This window comes from Mustelus asterias, chromosome 17, assembly GCF_964213995.1.
Source record: "Mustelus asterias chromosome 17, sMusAst1.hap1.1, whole genome shotgun sequence".
Classification (NCBI taxonomy): Eukaryota; Metazoa; Chordata; class Chondrichthyes; order Carcharhiniformes; family Triakidae; genus Mustelus; species Mustelus asterias.
In genome coordinates this window covers 67,953,025-67,975,633 of record NC_135817.1, presented here as the reverse complement: position 1 = coordinate 67,975,633, position 22,609 = coordinate 67,953,025, and the positions used below count along the sequence as shown (strand labels likewise).

General features: G+C 44.4%; 1 protein-coding gene across 1 annotated transcript in view; it reads left to right on the top strand.

Annotated features, from left to right (window-relative positions):
- The window catches only part of abi3bpa (ABI family, member 3 (NESH) binding protein a), a 189,068-nt gene that overhangs the window by 53,547 nt on the left and 112,912 nt on the right, over window positions 1-22,609 (top strand). The window contains exons 19-21 of the mRNA XM_078232889.1: window positions 9,874-10,017; window positions 11,705-11,785; window positions 17,811-17,900. Coding sequence (XP_078089015.1) covers window positions 9,874-10,017; window positions 11,705-11,785; window positions 17,811-17,900 — 315 coding nt within the window. The remainder of the gene's footprint in view (window positions 1-9,873; window positions 10,018-11,704; window positions 11,786-17,810; window positions 17,901-22,609) is intronic.

The following is a 22,609-nucleotide window of genomic DNA, read 5'->3' as shown; positions in this document are numbered from 1 at the left end:
TGGCTGTTCCGTGTGTCTGGATGAAGAACTGGTTGTTGAAGGTGAAGACATTGTGGATCAGGATGAAGCGGATGAGTTGTAAAATTGCATCTAGAGATTGGCAGTTGTCGGTGTTGAGTACTGAGGCAGTTGAAGCAATGCCATCGTCATGGGGGATGCTGGTGTAGAGTGCTGAGACATCCATTGTGTCGAGGAGTGCTCCTGGCTCAACTGCTCCATGTGTGCTGAGTTTCTGTAGGAAGTCCGTAGTGTCGCAACGAAAGCTGGGGGTTCTTTGTACAATGGGTTTCAGGATGCCCTCGACGTAGCCGGGGAGGTTCTCACACAGGGTCCCATTGCCTGATACGATGGGACGGCCGGGTGTGTTTGCCTTGTGTATCTTCGGGAGGCAGTAGAGATCACCAGCGTGGGGAGTACATGTGATGAGAGCACGGAGGGTGCTCTGAAGGTCCGGATCAAAGGTTTTGATCAGTCTGTTGAGTTGACGGGTGTGTTCTTTGGTCAGATCTGTGCGTAACTGTCTGTCGTGTTCCTCGTCGTTCAGTTGTCGGTACACTTCTTTCCAGTAATCCGTTCTGTTCAGTATGACGATGGCCTGTCCTTTGTCTGCTGGTTTGATGACAATGTTGCGGTTGGTCTTGAGAGCGCGGATGGCATTTGCGTTGTACTTGGGTGATATTCAGGCCGTCTTGTGAGTGCGGCTGATGAATCTGGCATTGACGCACCTCCTGACGGCTTGGGCATACGTGTCAAGTCGAGGGCAGCGGCCTTCCGGAGGAGTCCAATTCGACTCTTTCCTCTTCGGTTAAGTGAAGCAACTATTTGTTCCTTTGGACTCATGTTGAACAATCACTGAAGCAACTATATGTTCCTTTGGACTCATGGTGAACAATCACTGAAGCAACTATATGATGACATCAACAAGTTCCATCCCACCATCAGACTCACCATGGACTATTCTCCGGAATCGGTTCCATTCTTGGACACACGCATCTCCATCAAAGACTGTCACCTCAGCACTTCACTGTACCGCAAGCCCACAGATAACCTCACTTCTCCAGTTTCCACCCTAAACACGTTAAAGAAGCCATCCCCTATGGACAAGCCTCCCGTATACACAGGATCTGCTCAGATGAGGAGGATCGCAACAGACACCTCCAGATGCTGAAAGATGCCCTCATAAGAACAGGATATGGCGCTCGACTCATCAATCGACAGTTCCGACACGCCACAGCGAAAAACTGCCTCAGAAGACAAACACGGGACACGGCGTTCAGAGTACCCTTCGTCGTCCAGTACTTCCCCGGAGCGGAGAAGCTATGATATCTCCTCCAGAGACTTCAACATGTCATTGATGAAGACGAACATCTCGCCAAGGCTATCCCCACACCCCCACTTCTTGCCTTCAAACAAACACACAACCTCAAACAGACCATTATCCGCAGCAAGCTACCCAGCCTTCAGGAGAACAGTGACCACGACACCACACAACCCTGCCACAGTAACCTCTGCAAGACGTGCCGGATCATCGACATGATCTCACGTGAGAACACCATCCAACAGGTACATGGCACTTTCACTTGCAACTAGGCCAACGTTGTCTACCTGATACGCTGCAGGAAAGGATGTCCCGAGGCATGGTACATTGGGGAGACCATGCAGACGCTACAACAACGGATGAATGAACACCGCTCAACAATCACCAGGCAAGAGTGTTCTCTTCCTGTTGGGGAACACTTCAGTGGTCATGGGCATTCAGCCTCTGATCTTTGGGTAAGCGTTCTCCAAGGTGACCTTCACGACACACGACAGCGCAGAGTCGCTGAGCAGAGACTGATAGCCAATCTTAGAAGCCCTACAGCACAGAAAGAGGCCATTCGGCCCATCGAGTCTGCACCGACCACAATCCCACCCAGGCCCTATCCCCATATATTTTACCCACTAATCCCTCTAACCTATGCATCCCAGGACACTAAGGGCAATTTTTAGCTTGGCCAATCAACCTAATCCGCACATCTTTGGACTGTGGGAGGAAACTGGAGCACCCGGAGGAAACCCACGCAGACACGAGGAGAATGTGCAAACTCCACACTGACAGTGACCCAAGCCGGGAATCGAACCCAGGTCCCTGGAGCTGTGAAGCAGCAGTGCTAACCACTGTGCTACCGTGCCGCCCACTGCTACCGTGCCGCCAAGTTCCTCACACATGAGGATGGCGTCAACCGGGATCTTGGGTTCATGTCACACTATCTGTAACCCCCACGACTTGCCTGGGCTTGCAAAATCTCACTAACTGTCCCGGCTAGAGACAATATACATCTCTTTAACCTGTGCTTAACCCTCTCTCCACTCACATTGTCTGTACCTTTAAGACTTGATTACCTGTAAAGACTCGCATTCCAACCATTATTTTGTAAGTTGAGTTTGTGTCTTTATATGCCCCGTTTGTGAACTGAAATCCCATTCACCTGACGAAGGAGCAGCAAGCGCTCCGAAAGTTAGCGGCTTTTGCTACCAAATAAAGCTGTTGGACTTTAACCTGGTGTTGTGAGACTTCTTACTGTGTTTACCCAAGTCCAACACCGGCATCTCCACATTTGAGCTTTTCAAGCATGGGCTGTCTAGGCACTGTCAGTACTTTTCCTTTGTACTTTGTGAATAGCCAAAGGGATGTGTTGTTTAATACAATCCACCAGCTGTTGGGACATACAGCCTACATACTGTCATCACACCAGCACCAAAATTCAGATACCACATTGCTCATTTGTGTGATAGGCAGAATGTCTTATTGGCTTGACGACAGCATCCTTTTAGTGGAAAATACCACCTGTGTTGCTACTGCACAGTAACAGTGTGAAACAGGTAGCTTTACCAGTTCAAATTTTTGAACAGCTTACCCTTCCCGGGCAATCTGAGGTAGACTGGGCTTCTCAGGAGCAGAAATGACGACTTTAGGCCCGTTCATGACTTTCTGCAATGTACATTGAGTAATGATCTGCTCAGGGTACCTATTATTCTGCTGGATGGCTTTAATGCGCCCAATTTCAGCATCAAGCCTATATGGCGAGCAAATGGCTTGGGCTCTATTTATGAGGTTACCAATAAGGCCAATCTTATAGTGCGTGGAACTGTAAGAATCCCAAGGTGTACATTGACCAGTGAAGATAGGCTTTCAGCAGACAGTAATAGAGAACCCATTGGTTGATTCCTGAACTAGCATGACAGATTTCTAAACTAACACATCGAGAAAAGGGAGTGCATTTGACTGCTCCATTTGAATGGTGAATTTGGTGCAGGATGGAGCCCTTTAAGATGCATAAGGGGTTCTTAAATGCAGCTGCAGATTCAAATATAGCAAATGTATCATCTACGTGTAGGAAGTATGCAGTGCCAGATTTAGACTTGGTGAGGCCCTAAGCTATATAAAGCTTGGAGGCCCCTTGTTAAAAAGTTACACCAAAAGGTCTCACAAAGATGCGTACCAAAACAGGACCCTGGGTCGCCACAAAAAAATTGAAAACATAATTGTGCCTTTTAATTATTTAATATCAAGGTATTTAAAGTGAAAAATACAAATTATTTTCAAATGAGTGCATTTACTGATTACATATTTATCATTTGGCTGGCTTGATCTCTCTCATAGATTATAATATTGTAAACCTTTTGAAATTTTGTGAGGCTCCTGCGGATTGTGAGGCCCTAAACTGTAGCTTGTTTAACTTATGCCTAAATCCGACACTGGAAGTATGCAAGAGGTCGGTGGTTAGATGCCTCCATTGAAGACACGTGGAAACAAATAAGGATATTTGCAACAGCTGGTCGTAGAGGGAATCCCATGATAACACTTTCTATTTGGACCTACATGCTGTTGTTGAAACTGAACTGAACTGCACAAATTGCTGAGTTCAATTAATACTGATTTGGACAATGGCGGCATGTCTAGATTGCCATGATGTAGTCATGCGGTGTAAGTGTCTGTGGCTTCTGAGTGTTACATCAGTGAAAAGGCTAGTGATGTTGAATGAACACACCAGCATGCCATTGCTATCAATATGCAAGCCCTACATGATCTTGCAAAGGTGAAGGAACTCTTCACTGTGTATGTGGAAAACTTGCTACGAACTAGTTGTAGCAACTCATCTAGGCCAATTCATGTTATGCAGAACTAGTCATAGATAAGATAAGGCATAAAAAGACATCACTTTTGTGTGTCTTGGGTGGGCCATACACGCATGGAATCAGTGATCCATGAGGATGCAGTCTATCATATACATCACCAGGCAGTTCATTATTTCTATGTAAGTCCAACAAGCATTTTATAATTTACTTTTGAGCAGGGCTGTGTGTTCATGCTTTAGAGCAGATTCAATGGATACAAATTTGAACGCATTACACTTGTTAAGGATAACTCTTCCAATCCCTTTGTCAAGTTTACAGATATGTATGTCTGGGTTTGCTGTTAAGACCCAGGTCAGAAACTCCCAAGGTGTTTTATGAAGATAGCCTAGACCCTAAGATTTACATTTGATTTTGGCATGGGTGAGCATATAGTTTACCACTCCAGGTATGATTTAAGTGATCCATTAAGGAACTTTTATCAAACAAAGTTTATTTAAGTATACAGCTAAAAAATAACAAAAAGAAATTAGCATAACTTTTAACAATTACAAGGTTTAAACATAACACATTAAAAAACCCTAACAGCTAGCTATCTATGTTGTTCCAAGTCAAACACCATCCCACGGACACATACCCCTTTCAGACTTGGCACAGAAAGAAGTAAGCTCACGTGATGCTGGATTTTCAGCTTTATAACGCCTGCTGGGAATTAGTCCTTTGAATGTTGGATCAGTTCTCTGAGGCTTCCTAGTCCTGGAACTTTCAGCAAGCCTCTGGAGAGAGTGAGAAAGAGAGAGAGAGACAGAGACACTGGTGGAAGAAGGCTGGTGGTGCCTTCTTCCACCAGCTTCTAACAGCAACTGAGAAAATGAGACTAAAACTTGGACTTTTCTGAGGAAAAACTGTCCCCAGGCATATCACCTGACCTGTCAATCATCCCCAAATCAAGCTCCACTCAGCAATCCCAAAAGGACCATAAAACTCCAGAACACTGCATTAGCCCTACCCATTTTAACAAAGAACAATACAGCACAGGAATAGGCCCTTCGGCCCTCCAAGCCCACGCCGCTCCCTGGTCCAAACTAGACCATTCTTTTGAATCCCTCCATTCCCACTCTGTTCATGTGGCTATCTAGGTAAGTCTTAAACGTTCCCAGTGTGCCCGCCTCCACCACCTTGCCCAGCAGCGCAGTCCAGGCCCCCACCACCCTCTGTGTAAAATATGTCCTTCTGATATCCGTGTTAAACCTCCCCCCGCCCCCTCATCTTGAACCTATGACCCCCTCGTGAACGTCACCACCGACCTGGGAAAAAGCTTCCCACCGTTCACCCTATCTATGCCTTTCATAATTTTATACACCTCTATTAGGTCTCCCCTCATCCTCCGTCTTTCCAATGAGAACAACCCCAGTTTACCCAATCTCTCCTCATAACTAAGCCCCTCCATACCAGGCAACATCCTGGTAAACCTCCTCAGCACTCTCTCCAAAGCCTCCACGTCCTTCTGGTAGTGTGGCGACCAGAACTGGACGCAGTATTCCAAATGCGGCTGAACCAACGTTCTATACATCTGCAACATCAGACCCCAACTTTTATACTCTATGCCCCGTCCTATAAAGGCAAGCATGCCATATGCCTTCTTCACCACCTTCTCCACCTGTGACGTCACCTTCAAGGATCTGTGGACTTGCACACCCAGGTCCCTCTGCATATCTACACCCTTTATGGTTCTGCCATTTATCGTATAGCTCCCCCCTACATTAGCTCTACCGAAATGCATCACTTCGCATTTATCTGGATTGAACTCCATCTGCCATTTCTTTGCCCAAATTTCCAGCCTATCGATATCCATCTGACAATGTCAGCCTCTGACAATGTTTCTCACTATCTGCAAGTCCAGCCAATTTTGTGTCGTCCGCAAACTTACTGATCACCCCAGTTACACCTTCTTCCAGATCGTATATATAAATCACAAACAGCAGAGGTCCCAATACAGAGCCCTGCGGAACACCACTAGTCACAGGCCTCCAGCCGGAAAAAGACCCTTCCACTACCACCCTCTGTCTTCTGTGACCAAGCCAGTTCTCCACCCATCTAGCCACCTCCCCCTTTATCCCATGAAATCCAACCTTTTGCACCAACCTACCATGAGGTACTCAGAAATTTTTAAAAGATTTTTAAAAGATTTTTTAAAATTTCAGAAAGAAATTTTACTTATTTCTGTTGGATATTTTGGTCAGTATGCTTATTTCATGATGTTTAAGCATTACTTATCATGAACATTATCAAATCCTTGGAAGGAATGAAGAATAAGGGCAGGATTTTATGAAAAGAATTCTAAGTGCTGAATGAGTGAGAAAATGGGAGAGTTTTGGACTCGTTTTTTGGGCGAGCTTAAAACAGCAATATTATGGCACTTAGTCAAAAAAAAGTGCCAGAATGCGATTCTCTTGGAGCATGGAGCCTAACCTCACTGGTGCAGCCAGGTGCTGAGCTCTAGAGGCATCATTGCGCAGGTGCCCCAATTTGGTAAGATCACAGCCTATATATTTTTGAATTCTAGGCAAGAACGGGAACTCCAGTTTTCTCCAGAGACTACAAAGGTTGGGCTAGTTCCCCTTAGAGAAATTGAAGTTAAGGAGAAATTGAATACATGTGTCAAAATTATCAGAGGTTGAGGAAAGGGGGGGTGGTCTAAACATAGTCAGTGGGAAGACAGAGTAAGTGGGTAGAAACAGCTTCCACTGGCATCTGCAAAGAATCAGAGAAGAATTTATTTTTACACAGTTGAGTTGTTATGATCTGGAGTGCACTACCTGAAGGGTGGTGAATGCAGTTTCATTAGTAACTCTCAAAATGGAGTTGGATAAATATTGCAAGGAAAAAAAATTGCAAGACTATACAGGAAATGTGAGAAATTAGATAGCTTTACCAAAGATCTGACACAGGCCTGATGGGATCAACTGATAGCCTCCATGTTGTAAACTTTCACTATTTAAGCACTAAGTGACTCTCAATTTCAGTTGGCTATAATGTCATGAAGCTTATTAGATAAAAAATATATTTAATGCAGTGGAAAGAATGTTGCCACATGTTATTTTACTCTTCTATGAAACTTTATGAATGACATTGAATTTATTAGTCAATGCATTCTGTTACAGCCATCAAATCATTGAAACTTACAGCACAGAAGGTGGCCTTTGCTGGCTCATCCAAAGAGCTATTGTGTTTAGTCCCACATCCCTTCTTTTTGTCCATTCCCTATGTGTTACTTATCCTCAAGAACTCATTTTTACAATTGCAGCTCCCATTTAAAATTACTTAGGGAACTAGCTTCCTACTTGTTCAGGTAAAGAATTCCAGATTCCAACGATTATCTGAGTGAAGAAGTTCTCCTATCTTTCTTCCAGCTACTTTGTCAGTGATTTTTGAATCTAAGAACTCTAGTTATTGACCCACACAACAGACAAAATATTTATTTCCCTATTTTATCAAAATCGCTCATCATCTTCAAAACCTTTCTTAATCAACTCTTAACCTTCACTGTTCCACACACAACGGTCTTAACTTTTCCAATCTCCCTTCATAATTAACATCCTTCTTCATTGGTAACATTTTGGTAAACTTTTTCTAAGACCTTTACCTTCTTTCCAGAAGTGTCCTGTACAGAGTTGTGCACAATTTTCCAGCTGAGGCCTAACTAGTGATTTTTAATATTTCAGAGTGATCATTTTTGCTTTTACATTCTGTTTATTTATAAATCCATATGCTTTTTTCACAACCTATCAGCTTGCCTCGGCACCAATGCTGCCTTAATGTCTGGTTATTGTATGTAGACAGCTTGTTGCACTGTGTAGTCCCTTTAAGATTGAAAATTGGCCACACATAGGCACATCTTAAAGGGAATGTGGCTTATGTGTAGTCTGTTTGTTCTCTGCAGCACATTGCTGACTGTTGTATGGCCTCGAGCAGCTGAGAGGGAATGTGCCACCCCAGTTTAAAGGAGTTTTGTAAAAGGATACTAAATCTCTGTGCTCATCTTTTCAAGGTTGTACCATTTATAGTATAACTGTCTTTCTATATTAATCCTCCCAAATTGCATCACTTCACACTTTTGCACATTGAAGTCCATCTGCAATGCTTCTTCCTATTTCACCACCCTGTTTATGTCATCTTAAAGCCTTTAACTTCATCATAATCTTCTAGTTTGCCAGTTGCAAATCATCAGCAGACTTTATAGAACAGATCCCCATGCATGAATCTAGATTGCATATAAAACTAAAAAGACTGACCAAGACTGACCCTTGGCGAACACTGCTGAAAACCAGTCAGAAAAACATCCATCCACTAGCACCACCCTCTGCTTCCTGTTACTGAGCCAACTTTGTATCTATACTCTCAGTTCACTTCAATTCCATAGCCTCACATTGTCAGATGGCATGGTAGCACAGTGGTTAGCACTGCTGCTTCACAGCACCAGGGACCCAGGTTCAATTTCCCCGCTTGGGTCACTGTCTGTGCGGAGTCTGCACGTTCTCCGTTCATCCACGTGGGTTTCCTTCGGATTCTCTGGTTTCCACCCATAGTTTGAAAGATGTGCTGGTTAGGTGCATTGGCCATGCTAAATTCTCCCTCAGTGTACCCAAACAGGTGCCAGAGTGTGGTGACTAGGGGATTTTCACAGTAACTTCATTGCAGTGTTAATGTAAGCCTACATGTGAAACTAATAAACAAACTTTAAACTTTAATCTGTTACATTACATTGATCAACCTTCTTTGTTGCTTCATCAAAGAATTCAATCATATTAGTCAAGGGGAGTTCTATAGTGGTATTGTCACTGGACTAGTATTCCAGAGACCCAGGGTAATGCTCTGTGGACCCACGTTTGAATTCTACCATAGCAGATGGTGAAATTTGAATTGAATTTTAAAAATTGGGAATTAAAAAGGTGACCATGAAACCATTGTTGAGTGTTGTAAAAACCTATCACGGTGGCACAGTGGTTAGCACTGCTGCCTCACTGCGCCAGGGACCCAGGTTCAATTCTGGCCTTGGGTAACTGCCTGTGTGGAGTTTGCACATTCTCCCCTTGTCTGCGTGGGTTTTCTCCGGGTGCTCCGGTTGCTTCCCACAGTCCAAAAATGTGCGGGTTATGTTGAATGGCCATGCTAAATTAACCCTAGTATCAGGGGGATTAGCAGCGTAAATATGAGGGGTTATGAGAATAGGGTCTGGGTGGGATTATGTTTGGTGTTGACACGATGGGCCAAATGGCCTCCTACTGCACTGCAGGGATTCTATGATTCTTACCTGGTCTGGCCTACATGAGACTCCAGAGCCACAATGATGTGGTTGATTCTTAAATGCCCCCTCAAGGGCAATTATGCATGGGCAGTAAATGCTGACCCAGCCAGTGACGCCCACATCCCATGAAATGGAAATTATATTTTGTCTTATTAATGCTGTGGCATTAATAACCATCAAATTCTCTTGCACTACTCCAATGAGAATCTAGTGAGAACTGAAAGATTGTAACCAGTGCCACTGCTATTTCTATCTTTGATTGTTTCAACCATGAATGTATTATGCAAAGTTTGTTATTGCATGAAGTGTATTATTAGTGCACAATGTGCAGTTGCACTGTACTGCATTGTAATGATGTCCAGTAAATCAAATGTACTCAATAATACAACTCTTAAGCTATGTTCTTGAGAGGTTAAGAATTTTGTATCTGGATTCCTTCTTATCCGCAGCAGACCATGAGGTGCGAACCTCTGACACTCCTAATGTGTTCAGTTCAATCTCAGAACAACAGATGTCGGTTACTGAAACCTTAAATGTATTCAATCCAATCTCAGAATCGAAACCTGCTAAGATAGGAGCGAAAGAAGGTACAGGTACTTCTGACAATATTTCTGCCTTGGATGTGAACCCAGTAATGTAGTGAATAATATTAAGTGCACGTGGAGGTTTGCGCTAACCCAAAGGAAGTTAAGCACTTTTGGTGTGCGTTATCCACACTTTCATATTAAATGACTACTGAGTTTACTTGTGTGTAAAACATATTTGATAGTCAATGCACTGTTTTGCATGTAATTCATTCAGTGTGACACATTATATAAAATAAGTAATTCACTGCATATCTCCTGTAATTTATATCTTTTGCTTGTCTCTGTTGGATTATTTAATCCACACCCTTATTTCATGAAATTTTGAGACTGCTTGGCTGTAAGTGTGACAACCTATATGTTACGAAGATTAACGGATGACAATTAACTTTTACCCAGTAGAAGCAATGTTGCTGCATGGAATGTCTGTCGTCATATCACACTTATATGAATCTTTTTGAATGGTATTGAATTAGTCAGTAGGTATCCATGGTTTAATATTGTGTAGAAGTATTATAAGTTGCACTATTCATGACCACGTTCGAATCCATTCAGTGTTATGATAATGAAAAAATGAGACTAACTGTGCAACAGCGCTACATTCTAATGATGTAATACAAACACATTCAACAATACAACTCTATGAGCTGTCAGTCACTTGATATCCTAAATGTATTCAGTTCAATATCAGAATCTTAACTTGCTAAAATAGGAGAGAATGCAGTTGCAGTCACATCTGACAACATTTGAATGTGAACAAAGAAAAAGTGAATACTTCTGAGCATATTGAGATTAGTGTTGAAGTGACAGGATGTCAGCACACATGCTGGGGAGATGCTATGCCACAGCTTTACAGATTAATGAATGCTCCATTTATCTGTGTAATTAAGTGTGTTTGATAGTCAACTCACTGTCTTGCATGAAATCCATTCATTCTCGTTGCACAAAGTAAATGAAATGAGCAATCCACTGCACATGTCATGGAATTTATGCATCTCGCTTAACTCTGTTAGATAATTTGCGAGCACACTAATTTTGTGAAGTTTGGAGGCTGCATTTGCTGTAAAGTGTCTGTCAACCATTCATGCCTCTATTGTTGTGAGATTTATTGGATGATAGAAGTATCTTTTATGTGGTTAACATAATGTCACTGTACAGAAAGTCAATATCATTCTTGGGGGATGAATTGATTTGAATAATATTGAATTAATTTATCAACACATAATGCTGCATATGGTTTAGTATTGAATGAAATGTACTAATTTTGGGTGCATCATGTGTAATTACATTGGAATCTGTGGTTTGTCACTATAATGAAATAATGCGCCCAATTCTTCAACAGCTTTATATTGATTGCCAGGGATATAAAGAGTGTTTTGTTTCTGCCATATCTGCTGTTAGCTGACAATAGATAGCCCTTGTTTTAAATCTAATTCAAAAACCATTGAATGTTTTTAGTGGGCGACGTGCACACCACCTGCTTATACACATCTTCTGCTTTTTGCAAAAGTGACATTACTTGGTTTATCTTTCATCACCGAGAACTCAACTAACTTCATGTCCTGGCATAATGAGAAATTTATACCAGGAAGTTTATTCTTTTGGGTTAACCGCTAACATTTCTAAGTAACATGCACCATTGTTTTTGAAAAAGGAAACAGCGATTTCACTTGGTTTAATTTATTATCTATTACAGATTATGAGTTCTCATCATCTGACACTGCAATTATGTCAAATCCAACCCCTGTATATAAGACAAGAGAGAAAGAATTAACAGGTATTCCCAAAACTACCTGTGGCATGGCTCTAAATAACATCACGTGATTGTGCAAATAATTTTAGAAGTGACAATGCTTACATTAGTCATCATTTTGCATGTTTTGTTTCCTATCTGTTGTCTGACACTTTTTATTAATGGAATTACCTCTACTGTTCAGCATTTGTTTCTGTACTGTCTGTCCACATTAATGTAATTTAATCACTGCTGTAACAGAGTAGTTCACACAAAACTGGCATGTGTGAGATAATATGGAAATATATTAACATTTGTCCTTGAGAAATGTATTGAATATGAAAGGCCTGTTTGACTTGATCAGCATCTTTGAAAACTGGTGCAAAAAGTCAGCTTCAGTAACAAACCAGATTTGATATGTACAAACTCCTAAGAATTTCACCTAGGTTTTCTGAATTTTAAGGTATAAGCTTATCAATCGTAATGTAAATTGAAAGGATTGGAATTAAGTGTACTGATTAGCCAGTACACAGTGAGAGAAATGTTGCTTGCTCGACATAAATCATATATTCCAAACTGCTCATCTGAACAGGTATATGGTCACCCATCGCAAGTTGGCAGATCCATTTTTAAATTGTCTGATCAGTCTTTAGTTGGTGCCCTGAGCAGGGAAAGCCATTGTGAACTTTCTGGTGAAACCAGGAGAAAGAGGAGTCAGGATTAACTAAATGAATTAACTTTCACAGCATTTATTTTACTTAATTTCTGATGCCAGGAGGAGTAAAGGTACTCCTCAAAACATGACAAGAGAAGGTGAGGTTTCCTCTAAACCATTTCCCCATGATTTACTGTAATGCCATTCTTTCCATCTCAGGGTCCTGCTGCCTGGAAATACATCTCTTCCCATTAGCTTGGGGCTGGCAAGTGGCCGTGAGAGCATGGCCGGGAGTGAAGTGTGCCTGGCTTCATTCTGCAAAGTCCAGGGTATTGGTGGTGGTGGTTATCAGTCACTTCACTAACCACCCCTATGATTCTCTCTACGTATCGAAGTGTGCTGCATAGATCTTGTTGTTGCTGTTCTGTGGCATATATTTGATGTGTCATCCATCAATACAAACATACGAATTAGGAGCAGGAGTTGGCCACTTGGCCACTCGCACCTGCCTCGCCATTCAATAAGATCATGGCTGATCTGATTTTAACCTCAACTTCACATTCCCACCTATCCCTGGTAACCTTTCACCCCCTTGCTTATCAAGAACCAACTCTGCCTTAAAGATATTCAAGGATTCGGCCACAAACTACATTTTAAGGAAGAGAATTTCAAATTGTCATGACCCTCTGAGAGAAAAAGATGTTCCTCGCCTCTCCTAAATGGGTGACCCCCTATTTTGAAACAGTAGGGGCGATTCTCCCAAAAGTGCTGAATTGGCGAGAAAACTGGTCTAGATCACGACTGATTCAGACCCGAATCTCCCCACTCTGTGCAATGCAGAGGTCACAATCGTGAATATAATTAAAAACCCAGAGGGCTATCCATGCCAGAGGCTGACAGCTCTGGAACTCTGCACATGCGCAGTGGCCCCGATCTGTCAGTCTCCCTGTTTGCTGGCCAGCCCGGGACCACAGTGCTGCCCCTCCAGCTGCGCCCTCCCCCCCCCCCCCCCGCCCCACAGCCCAATCGCGGCTCCCACAACAATTCCCAGGCCATGTCAGAACCCTCCCCCCCCCCCCCCACCCCGTCCCAGAGCCCCCGATGTCCAATCCACCCCTCCAGCAGTGGTGATCCCCCACCACCACAGCAAGCCCTCCCACTAACCCCCCACCCCCCCGGCAGACCACCACCCCCAGCCCGGGCCGATCGCTGGCCTCCCTCCAACCCAGACCAATCCCCATGCAGAATGGCAGCGGGACCCCCCACCCCCACCAATCGCCCCTAGGCCCCACCCTTTGGCACTGCCAGGATTCCCATACTCAGAGGGTACCACTCCCCCAGGGGGCCCTGATTGCCCACCCCCTCCCTTCACTCCAGCGGGGTCTCCCGTTAGTTCCCCGAACGTGGGGAGCTACTCTAAACCCCGCCGGAGTGAAGTACTCCTGGCGGGGTGGAAGATGCTATCAGGCCCAACAAGTTCCATGCCGGGTCCTATAATGACATTTAAACTACATTTAAAATATATTTAAAACAGATTAAAATCACTTACCTCTCTTCCCATCGGTTTCCAGCGTGGTCCCGACTGTGCCTGTTCCCTGGCTCTGGGAGACGCTCATGATCGGGAACACATGCCCGAATCCCGCGAAATGGCCGCCAGAAAATTTGCGGGTCGCGATGGGAGAATCGCCCCCAGTGTTTCTCAGCAGTATTAAGGGAAATTCTTGTCTGAATTTTGTTAGATACCCAAAACTTTGTGTATGTCTTGGAGTTGTGTAAAATGCTTTGCCTGGTGAATATTCCTGTTTTTCATGGAGCTTAAATATTGGCTTCAATTTTCACTGCCTTTTCACAGCAGGTGCAAGTCCCATTATGGCTGCAAATTCTCACGAGAGATCCATAATGGGAATTGCGAAAGGGAGACCTCAGCTTGAGATATTCCCCAAGACCCGCCAGTCTGAGCATGAACCTAATTACCATGATTGTAACACTTACGTAGGCATTAGATGTTCCAAAAACAGAATTAGGGTGGCATAGTGGTCAGCACTGCTGCCTCACAATGGCAGGGACCCGGGTTCAATTCTGGCCTTGGATCACTGTCTGTGTGAAGTTTGCATGTTCTCCCCATGTCTGCGTAGGTTTCCTCTGGGTCCTTCGATTTCCTCTGACAGCCCAAAAATATGCGGCTTCGGTTGGTTGGCCATGCTAAATTGCCCCTTAACAAGGGCAAATATGTGGGGTTACGGGGATAGGACTTGGATGAGACTGTTGTCAGTACAGGCTCGATGGGCCGAATGGTCTCCTTCTGCATTGTAGGAATTCTATCATTCTATGATTCTAAACCAATGGTGAGGCCCATGCTGGGGCATGGAGGTGAGTCGGCTCTTTTTTTATTGCTGATCTGAAAAGCCTGTGAGACTAAGGGCTGAATTTTTCCATCCCGCCTACCATGGGAATTGTAGCGGGCGGCGGGGGTGGGGGTTGAGGGGGGGTGCGGGGGAGACCATGCAAAAGTTCGTTGACCTCAGGTGGGATTTTCCAGTTTTGGGGCGAGCGTGACCAGAAAATCCTGCCCCAAATGTTTTTATCCTGTTTGGAATCTCTAACCATAAGTAAAACATAAAATCTGCTTAGCAAGATGTAGGAGAAACAGGGGGTGGGGGGTGGGGGTGGATACTCACAAAAGTGCTGAATTGGTGGGAAAACTGTTCTAGATCACGACAGTTTTTTCAGTGCAGCTTCACACTTGAATCTCCCCACTCTGTGCACTGCAGAGGTCCCAATCGGGAATCTCATTAAAATCCCAGGGGGCGGGGTCTATTCGCAACAGAGTCTGGAACTCTGCGCATGCGCAGTGGCCCCGATCTGTCAATCTCCCCGTTTGCTGGCCAGCTCAATCACTAGCAAGCCCGGAACCACTACAGTGCTGCCCCACCAGCCACACCCCCCCCCCCCCCACCCTGCCATGGCCTGATCGCGACCCCCACAACAATTCCCGGGCCAGCCCCGACCAATCCCCCCCCCTCCGTCCCGGAGCGCCCCGATGTCCAGCCCACCCCCCTCACTTGGCAGAGTCCCCATCCCCCCCCCCAGGAGGCAGGCTCCTCACCAGACCACCACCCCCTAGCCTGCCCCAATCACTGCCCTCCCTCCAGCCCAGACCAATCATAATGCAGAGTGGCAGTGGGACCCCCCCAACCCCACCAATCGCCCCCTAGACCCCACCCACAGTAGGCCCTGTCCCCTTGGCACTGCCCGATGCCCACTGGGCAGTGCCAAGGTGCCCCCTGGGCATGGGCACATTTGGGCAGTGCTGGGGGCACAGGCTGGCACTACCAGGGTGCCCATGCCCAGGGGGCAACCCCCCACCGCCCAACCCCCTGCCTCCCCTTCACTCCGGCGGGGTCTCCCGCTAGTTCCCCGAATGTGGGGAGCTACTCTAAACCCCGCCAGAATAAAGTACTCCTGGCGGGATGGGAGATGCTATAGGGCCCAGCAAGTTCTGTGCCGGGCCTGATAATGACATGCAAAATATATTTAAAATACATTTTAAAAAGATTGAAATAACTTACATCTCTTCCAGCTGGTTTCCAGCCCTGTCTCAACTGTGACTGTTCTCCGGCTCCGGGAGACATGCATGCGTTCCTGGCGCATGCGCAAATCCCGGAAAAAGACCGACACGCGATTCTCCCAACGGGACTCGCCGGAAAAGTTGCGGGTCACGATGGGAGAATCGGGCCCAGGATTTCCCTTGATCTTGCTGTGGCAATGTGAAGCAGTTAGAAAATGGGCCATGATACATTATACCTGAAGTGATAGCACACTCACACTTTAGGTAAACTTATTACTAATGAGTAATATCATAAATCAAATTTTCCATCATGTTTGCCTTAGCAATGCTGAATGCTAGGAATAGCATGACATCACAGGTGTCTAGCAATGCTAGACTAAGTGGAACATTTAGAGGGATCTGGCAATCATATTCACCAGATGGCGAGCTTCCAACTGCAGGAATCTCACCAGGAGCCAAGCAACTTTACATAAATGGACTCCTGTACCTTGCCACAGCCAGCAGCAAGTCAATTGAATGAATGCTGAGCCTACTTGTCCTCCACACCTGCAGTGATTGGGGCTGAGGAGGAAATTCCCAGCCACAAATGACCGGCTGCCCGTGTGTAAGTCAGATAGTGTGCAGCTGAAAGAAACTAAGTGAAACATACCTGAATCCACCTGCATTTCCAAATTTGGGTGTTTTTCATGTTCTGGCATGCACCAGTTACATCTCATAGGAAGGAAATAATTTCTGTAAAGACTGCTGGTTGAGACATGACTACATTATTCAGCTGAAGAAATACCTGGCAGCAGGTTGGGGAGAAGCAGGGCCTTCAGCTTTGATGGTGAGGTGATAAAAATTTTGTTGCAGCAAGTTCAACACTGGAAGAACTCCCTCTTTTTGCACAAAAACATCTGGTTGTCAAGACAGTAGCTGGACTTTTGCAAAGAAGTCAGTAACCTCACCAGAAGAGACAAGATGGAAGCTTACAATGCAATAAATATATGCTCACTGCTCCAACTAATACCATCGGGAACTGTCCCTTTGCACCCATGCATACCTTCACCTTGTATCCATGGATGCCCAAGTAGCTGCACTAAGTATTCTCAAACCTCTACAAAGGTAAAATACTACAGATGCTGGAAATCTGAAATATAAACAAATAATGTTCGAATGCTTAGCAGGTCAGGCAGCATCTGTGAAGAGAAACAGAGTACATGTTTCAGCTTGATGACCCTTCATCAGAACAGCAATGGGCATTATGCATTCTTCCTGAAGAAGATTGCATATAGGGCCAGAAATATTCCAACATTTAATCATGTGTGATGAGGGAGCAGAGGCAATCAAATGAGGTTTCAAGTGTGTCCTGCCGGTTAGGAGTAGGAGTGTCTACACTAGCAAAGATGATTGTAATACCTTGCAGTGTTTTCTATCTCTGGCAACATTTGCAAACACACACGCACATCATTCCCTTTACACTGAGCAATCTTCTTGAGGTGAAAAGACAGTGTAGATTACAAATTAATACATAATAAGGTACATAGTAAAAAGAAACCTGACCATGCAGATGCGTATTTGCAGCATAGCTTGATACAATTGTCCAAATGTATTACGGACAATCACCAGAATATCACCATCAAACTCCCTTCCATCTTTCGGAAAACCGACCATCAATGCTTCCCCGATTAAGAAGATGAAAAGCACATCAGGCCATTTTTTTAATATGCTTGTACATTGAAAAGCACATTGAATTAAACAATAAAAGAGTAGTCATAAATGTCCTCCACAGTTTAAAGATGGCAATTTATAAACAGTAGTATCATTTTGGTGAAAGATACAAAGGTTTCTGTTTGGTTTCTTTCCAGCCCATAAGCCGCCAAAGTCTGACACTCCCCCCATGTTCAGTTCAGCTCCACTGTCTGAACTCAGTAACAAAGAAGATGAGGAGTTCACAGGTAAATGTCTAGGAGCTAAACATGTCATGTAACACTGGGAAAAGTATTTATTTGTGCAATATCTTGCATAAAAATGTATTTTGTACTTAAGTTATTGTAAGGAATACAGTTCAATATATTGCAGAAATTTCCTTTCAGCTAAATATTGGGAAGACTGACCCTGTCATGGGGCCTGATTTTACCATTGCATCTCACCCGTTTTCGGGCACGAAAACTTGGTAAAGTTGGACGTGAGGCGATTAGCACAATCCGCGCACGCGCAGATGCCCACTTTACCAAGAGCCGAAAATGGTTGCGATCCGAAACGCATGCATTTAAATTGAATTAATAGGCTGCCCGCCCAACTTTACCAGCATTTCCCCCTTTACCCCATCACTTTCGCGCGTCCAGATTCGGCGCAATACAGACATAGAGTCAGAGAGATTTACAGCATGGAAACAGGCCCTTCGGCCCCACTTTTCCATGCGGCCCTTTCTTTTTTTAAATCCCTAAGCTAATCCCAATTGCCCGCATTTGGCCCATATCCCTCTATACCCAGCATACCCATGTAACTATCTAAATGCTTTTTAAAAGACAAAATTGTACCCGCCTCTACTACTACCTCTGGCAGCTTGTTCAAGACACTCACCACCCTCTGTGTGAAAAAACTGCCCCTCTGGACACTTTTGTATCTCTCCCCTCTCAACTTAAACCTATGCCCTCTAGTTTTAGACTCCCCTACCTTTGGGAAAAGATATTGACTATCTAGCTGATCTGTGCCCCTCATTATTTTATAGGTCACTACAAGATCACCCCTCAGCCTCCGATGCTCCAGAGAAAGAAGTCCCAGTCTCTCCAGCCTCTCCTTATAACTCAATCCATCAAGTCCCGGTAGCATCCTAGTAAATCTTTTCTGCACTCTTTCTAGTTTAATAATACCCTTTCTATAATAGGGTGACCAGAATTGCACACAGTATTCCAAGTGTAACCTTACCAATGTCTTGTACAACATCAACAAGACATTCCAATTCCTGTATTCAATGTTCTGACCGATGAAACCAAGCATGCAGAATGCCTTTTTCACCACTGTGTCCACCTGTGACTCTACTTTCAAGGAGCTATGAACATGTACCCCTAGATCTCTTTGTTCTGTAACTCTCCCCAACGCCCTACCATTAACTGAGTAAGTCCTGCCCTGGTTCAATCTACCAAAATGCATCACCTCGCATTTGTCTAAATTAAACTCCATCTGCCATTCGTCAGCCCACTGGCCCTATTGATCAAGATCCCGTTGCAATTGGAGATAACTTTCTTCACTGTCCGCCACCAATCTTAGTGTCATCTGCAAACTTACTAACCATGCCTCCTATATTCTCATACAAATCATTAATATAAATGACAAGTAACAGTGGAACCAGCACTGATCCCAGAGGCACACCACTGATCACAGACCTCCAGTTTGAAAAACAACCCTCTACAACCACCTTCTGGCTTCTGTCAAGAAGCCAATTTTGTATCCATTTAGATACCTCACCCTGGATCCCGTGAGATTTAACCTGATGCAACAACCTACCATGTGGTACCTTGTCAAAGGCCTTGCTAAAGTCCATGTAGAAAACATCAACTGTACTGCCCTCATCTACGTTCTTGGTTACCCCTTCAAAAAACCCAATCAAATTTGTTGATTACCCCTTCAGAAAACTCAATCAAATTTGTGAGACATGATTTTCCATTCACAAAGCCATGCTGACTGTTCCTAATCAGTCCTTGCGTTTCTAAATGCCTGTAGATCGTGTCTCTCAAAATACCTTCCAACAATTTACCCACCACTGATGTGAGACTCACTGGCCTATGGTTCCCAGGCTTTTCCTTGCAGCCTGATTAGCGATGATTCAAATATCTCGGCTAGGGGACCTGCAATTTCCTCCCTAGCCTCCCACAATATCCTGGGATACACTTCATCAGGTCCTGGGGATTTATCTACCTTGATGCGCTTTAAGACTTCCAGCACCTCCTTCTCTGTAATATGTACACTCCTCAAAACATCACTATTTATTTCCCCAAGTTCCCTAATATCCATGCTTTCCTCAATAGTAAATACTATAAGACATAGGAGCGGAAGTAAGGCCATTCGGCCCATCGAGTCCACTCCACCATTCAATCATGGTTGATTTCAACTCCATTTACCCGCTCTCTCCCCATAGCCCTTAATTCCTCGAGAAATCAAGAATTTATCAATTTCTGTCTTGAAGACGCTCAACGTCTCGGCCTCCACAGCCCTCTGTGGCAATGAATTCCACAGACCCACCACTCTCTGGCTGAAGAAATTTCTCCTCATCTCTGTTCTAAAGTGACTCCCTTTTATTCTAAGGCTGTGCCCCCGCGTCCTAGTCTCCCCTGTTAATGGAAACAACTTCCCTACGTCCATCCTATCTAAGCCGTTCATTATCTTGTAAGTTTCTATCAGATCTCCCCTCAACCTCCTAAACTCCAATGAATATAATCCCACGATCCTCAGACGTTCATCGTATGTCAGGCCTACCATTCCTGGGATCATCCGTGTGAATCTCCGCTGGACCCGCTCCAGTGCCAGTATGTCCTTCCTGAGGTGTGGGGCCCAAAATTGCTCACAGTACTCCAAATGGGGCCTAACCAGTGCTTTATAAAGCCTCAGAAGTACATCCCTGCTTTTGTATTCCAAGCCTCTTGAGATAAATGACAACATTACATTTGCTTTCCTAATTACGGACTCAACCTGCAAGTTTACCTTTAGAGAATCCTGGACTAGGACTCCCAAGTCCCTTTGCACTTTAGCATTATGAATTTTGTCACCGTTTAGAAAATAGTCCATGCCTCTATTCTTTTTTCCAAAGTGTACGACCTCGCACTTGCCCACGTTGAATTTCATCAGCCACTTCTTGGACCACTCTCCTAAACTGTCTAAATCTTTCTGCAGCCTCCCCACCTCCTCAATACTACCTGCCCCTCCACCTATCTTTGTATCATCGGCAAACTTGGCCAGAATGCTCCCAGTCCCGTCATCTAGATCGTTAATATATAAAGAGAACAGCTGTGGCCCCAACACTGAACCCTGCGGGACACCACTTGTCACCGGTTGCCATTCTGAGAAAGAACCTTTTATCCCAACTCTCTGCCTTCTGTCTGACAGCCAATCGTCAATCCATGTTAGTACCTTGCCTCGAATACCATGGGCCCTTATTTTACTCAGCAGTCTCCCGTGAGGCACCTTGTCAAAGGCCTTTTGGAAGTCAAGATAGATAACATCCATTGGCTCTCCTTGGTCTAACCTATTTGTTATCTCTTCAAAGAACTCTAACAGGTTTGTCAGGCACGACCTCCCCTTACTAAATCCATGCTGACTTGTCTTAATCCGACCCTGCACTTCCAAGAATTTAGAAATCTCATCCTTAACAATGGATTCTAGAATTTTGCCAACAACTGAGGTTAGGCTAATTGGCCTATAATTTTCCATCTTTTTTCTTGTTCCCTTCTTGAACAGTGGGGTTACAACAGCGATTTTCCAATCCTCTGGGACTTTCCCTGACTCCAGTGACTTTTGAAAGATCATAACTAACGCCTCCACTATTTCTTCAGCTATCTCCTTTAGAACTCTAGGATGTAGCCCATCTGGGCCCGGAGATTTATCAATTTTCAGACCTTTTAGTTTCTCTAGCACTTTCTCCTTTGTGATGGCAACCATATTCAACTCTGCCCCCTGACTTTCCTGAATTGTTGGGATATTACTCATGTCTTCTACTGTGAAGACTGACGCAAAGTACTTATTAAGTTCCTCAGCTATTTCCTTGTCTCCCATCACTAGATTACCAGCGTCATTTTGGAGCGGCCCAATGTCTACTTTTGCCTCCCGTTTGTTTTTAATGTATTTAAAGAAACTTTTACTATCATTCCTAATGTTACTGGCTAGCCTACCTTCATATTTGATCCTCTCCTTCCTTATTTCTCTCTTTGTTATCCTCTGTTTGTTTTTATAGCCTTCCCAATCTTCTGACTTCCCACTACTCTTTGCCACATTATAGGCTCTCTCTTTTGCCTTGATGCATTCCCTGACTTCCTTTGTCAGCCATGGCTGCCTAATCCCCCCTCTGATAACCTTTCTTTTGTTTGGGATGAACCTCTGCACTGTGTCCTCAATTACTCCCAGAAACTCCTGCTATTGCTGTTCTACTGTCTTTCCCACTAGGCTCTGCTTCCAGTCGATTTTTGTCAGTTCCTCCCTCATGCGCCTGTAATTACCTTTATTTAACTGTAGAACCTTCACATCTGATTCTGCCTTCCTTCTTTCAAATTGCAGACTGAATTCTACCATATTATGATCACTGCTTCCTAAGTGTTCCCTTACTTTAAGATCTTTTATCACGTCTGGCTCATTACATAACACTAAGTCCAGAATAGCCTGTTCCCTCGTGGGCTCCATCACAAGCTGTTCCAAAAAGCCGTCCTGTAAACATTCAATGAATTCCCTTTCTTTGGGTCCACTGGCAACATTATTTACCCAGTCCACCTGCATATTGAAATCCCCCATGATCACTGTGACCTTGCCTTTCTGACATGCCCTTTCTATTTCGTGGTGCATTTTGTGCCCCTGGTCCTGACCACTGTCAGGAGGCCTGTACATAACTCCCATTATGGTTTTTTTGCCTTTGTGGTTCCTCAACTCTACCCACACAGACTCCACATCGTCTGACCCT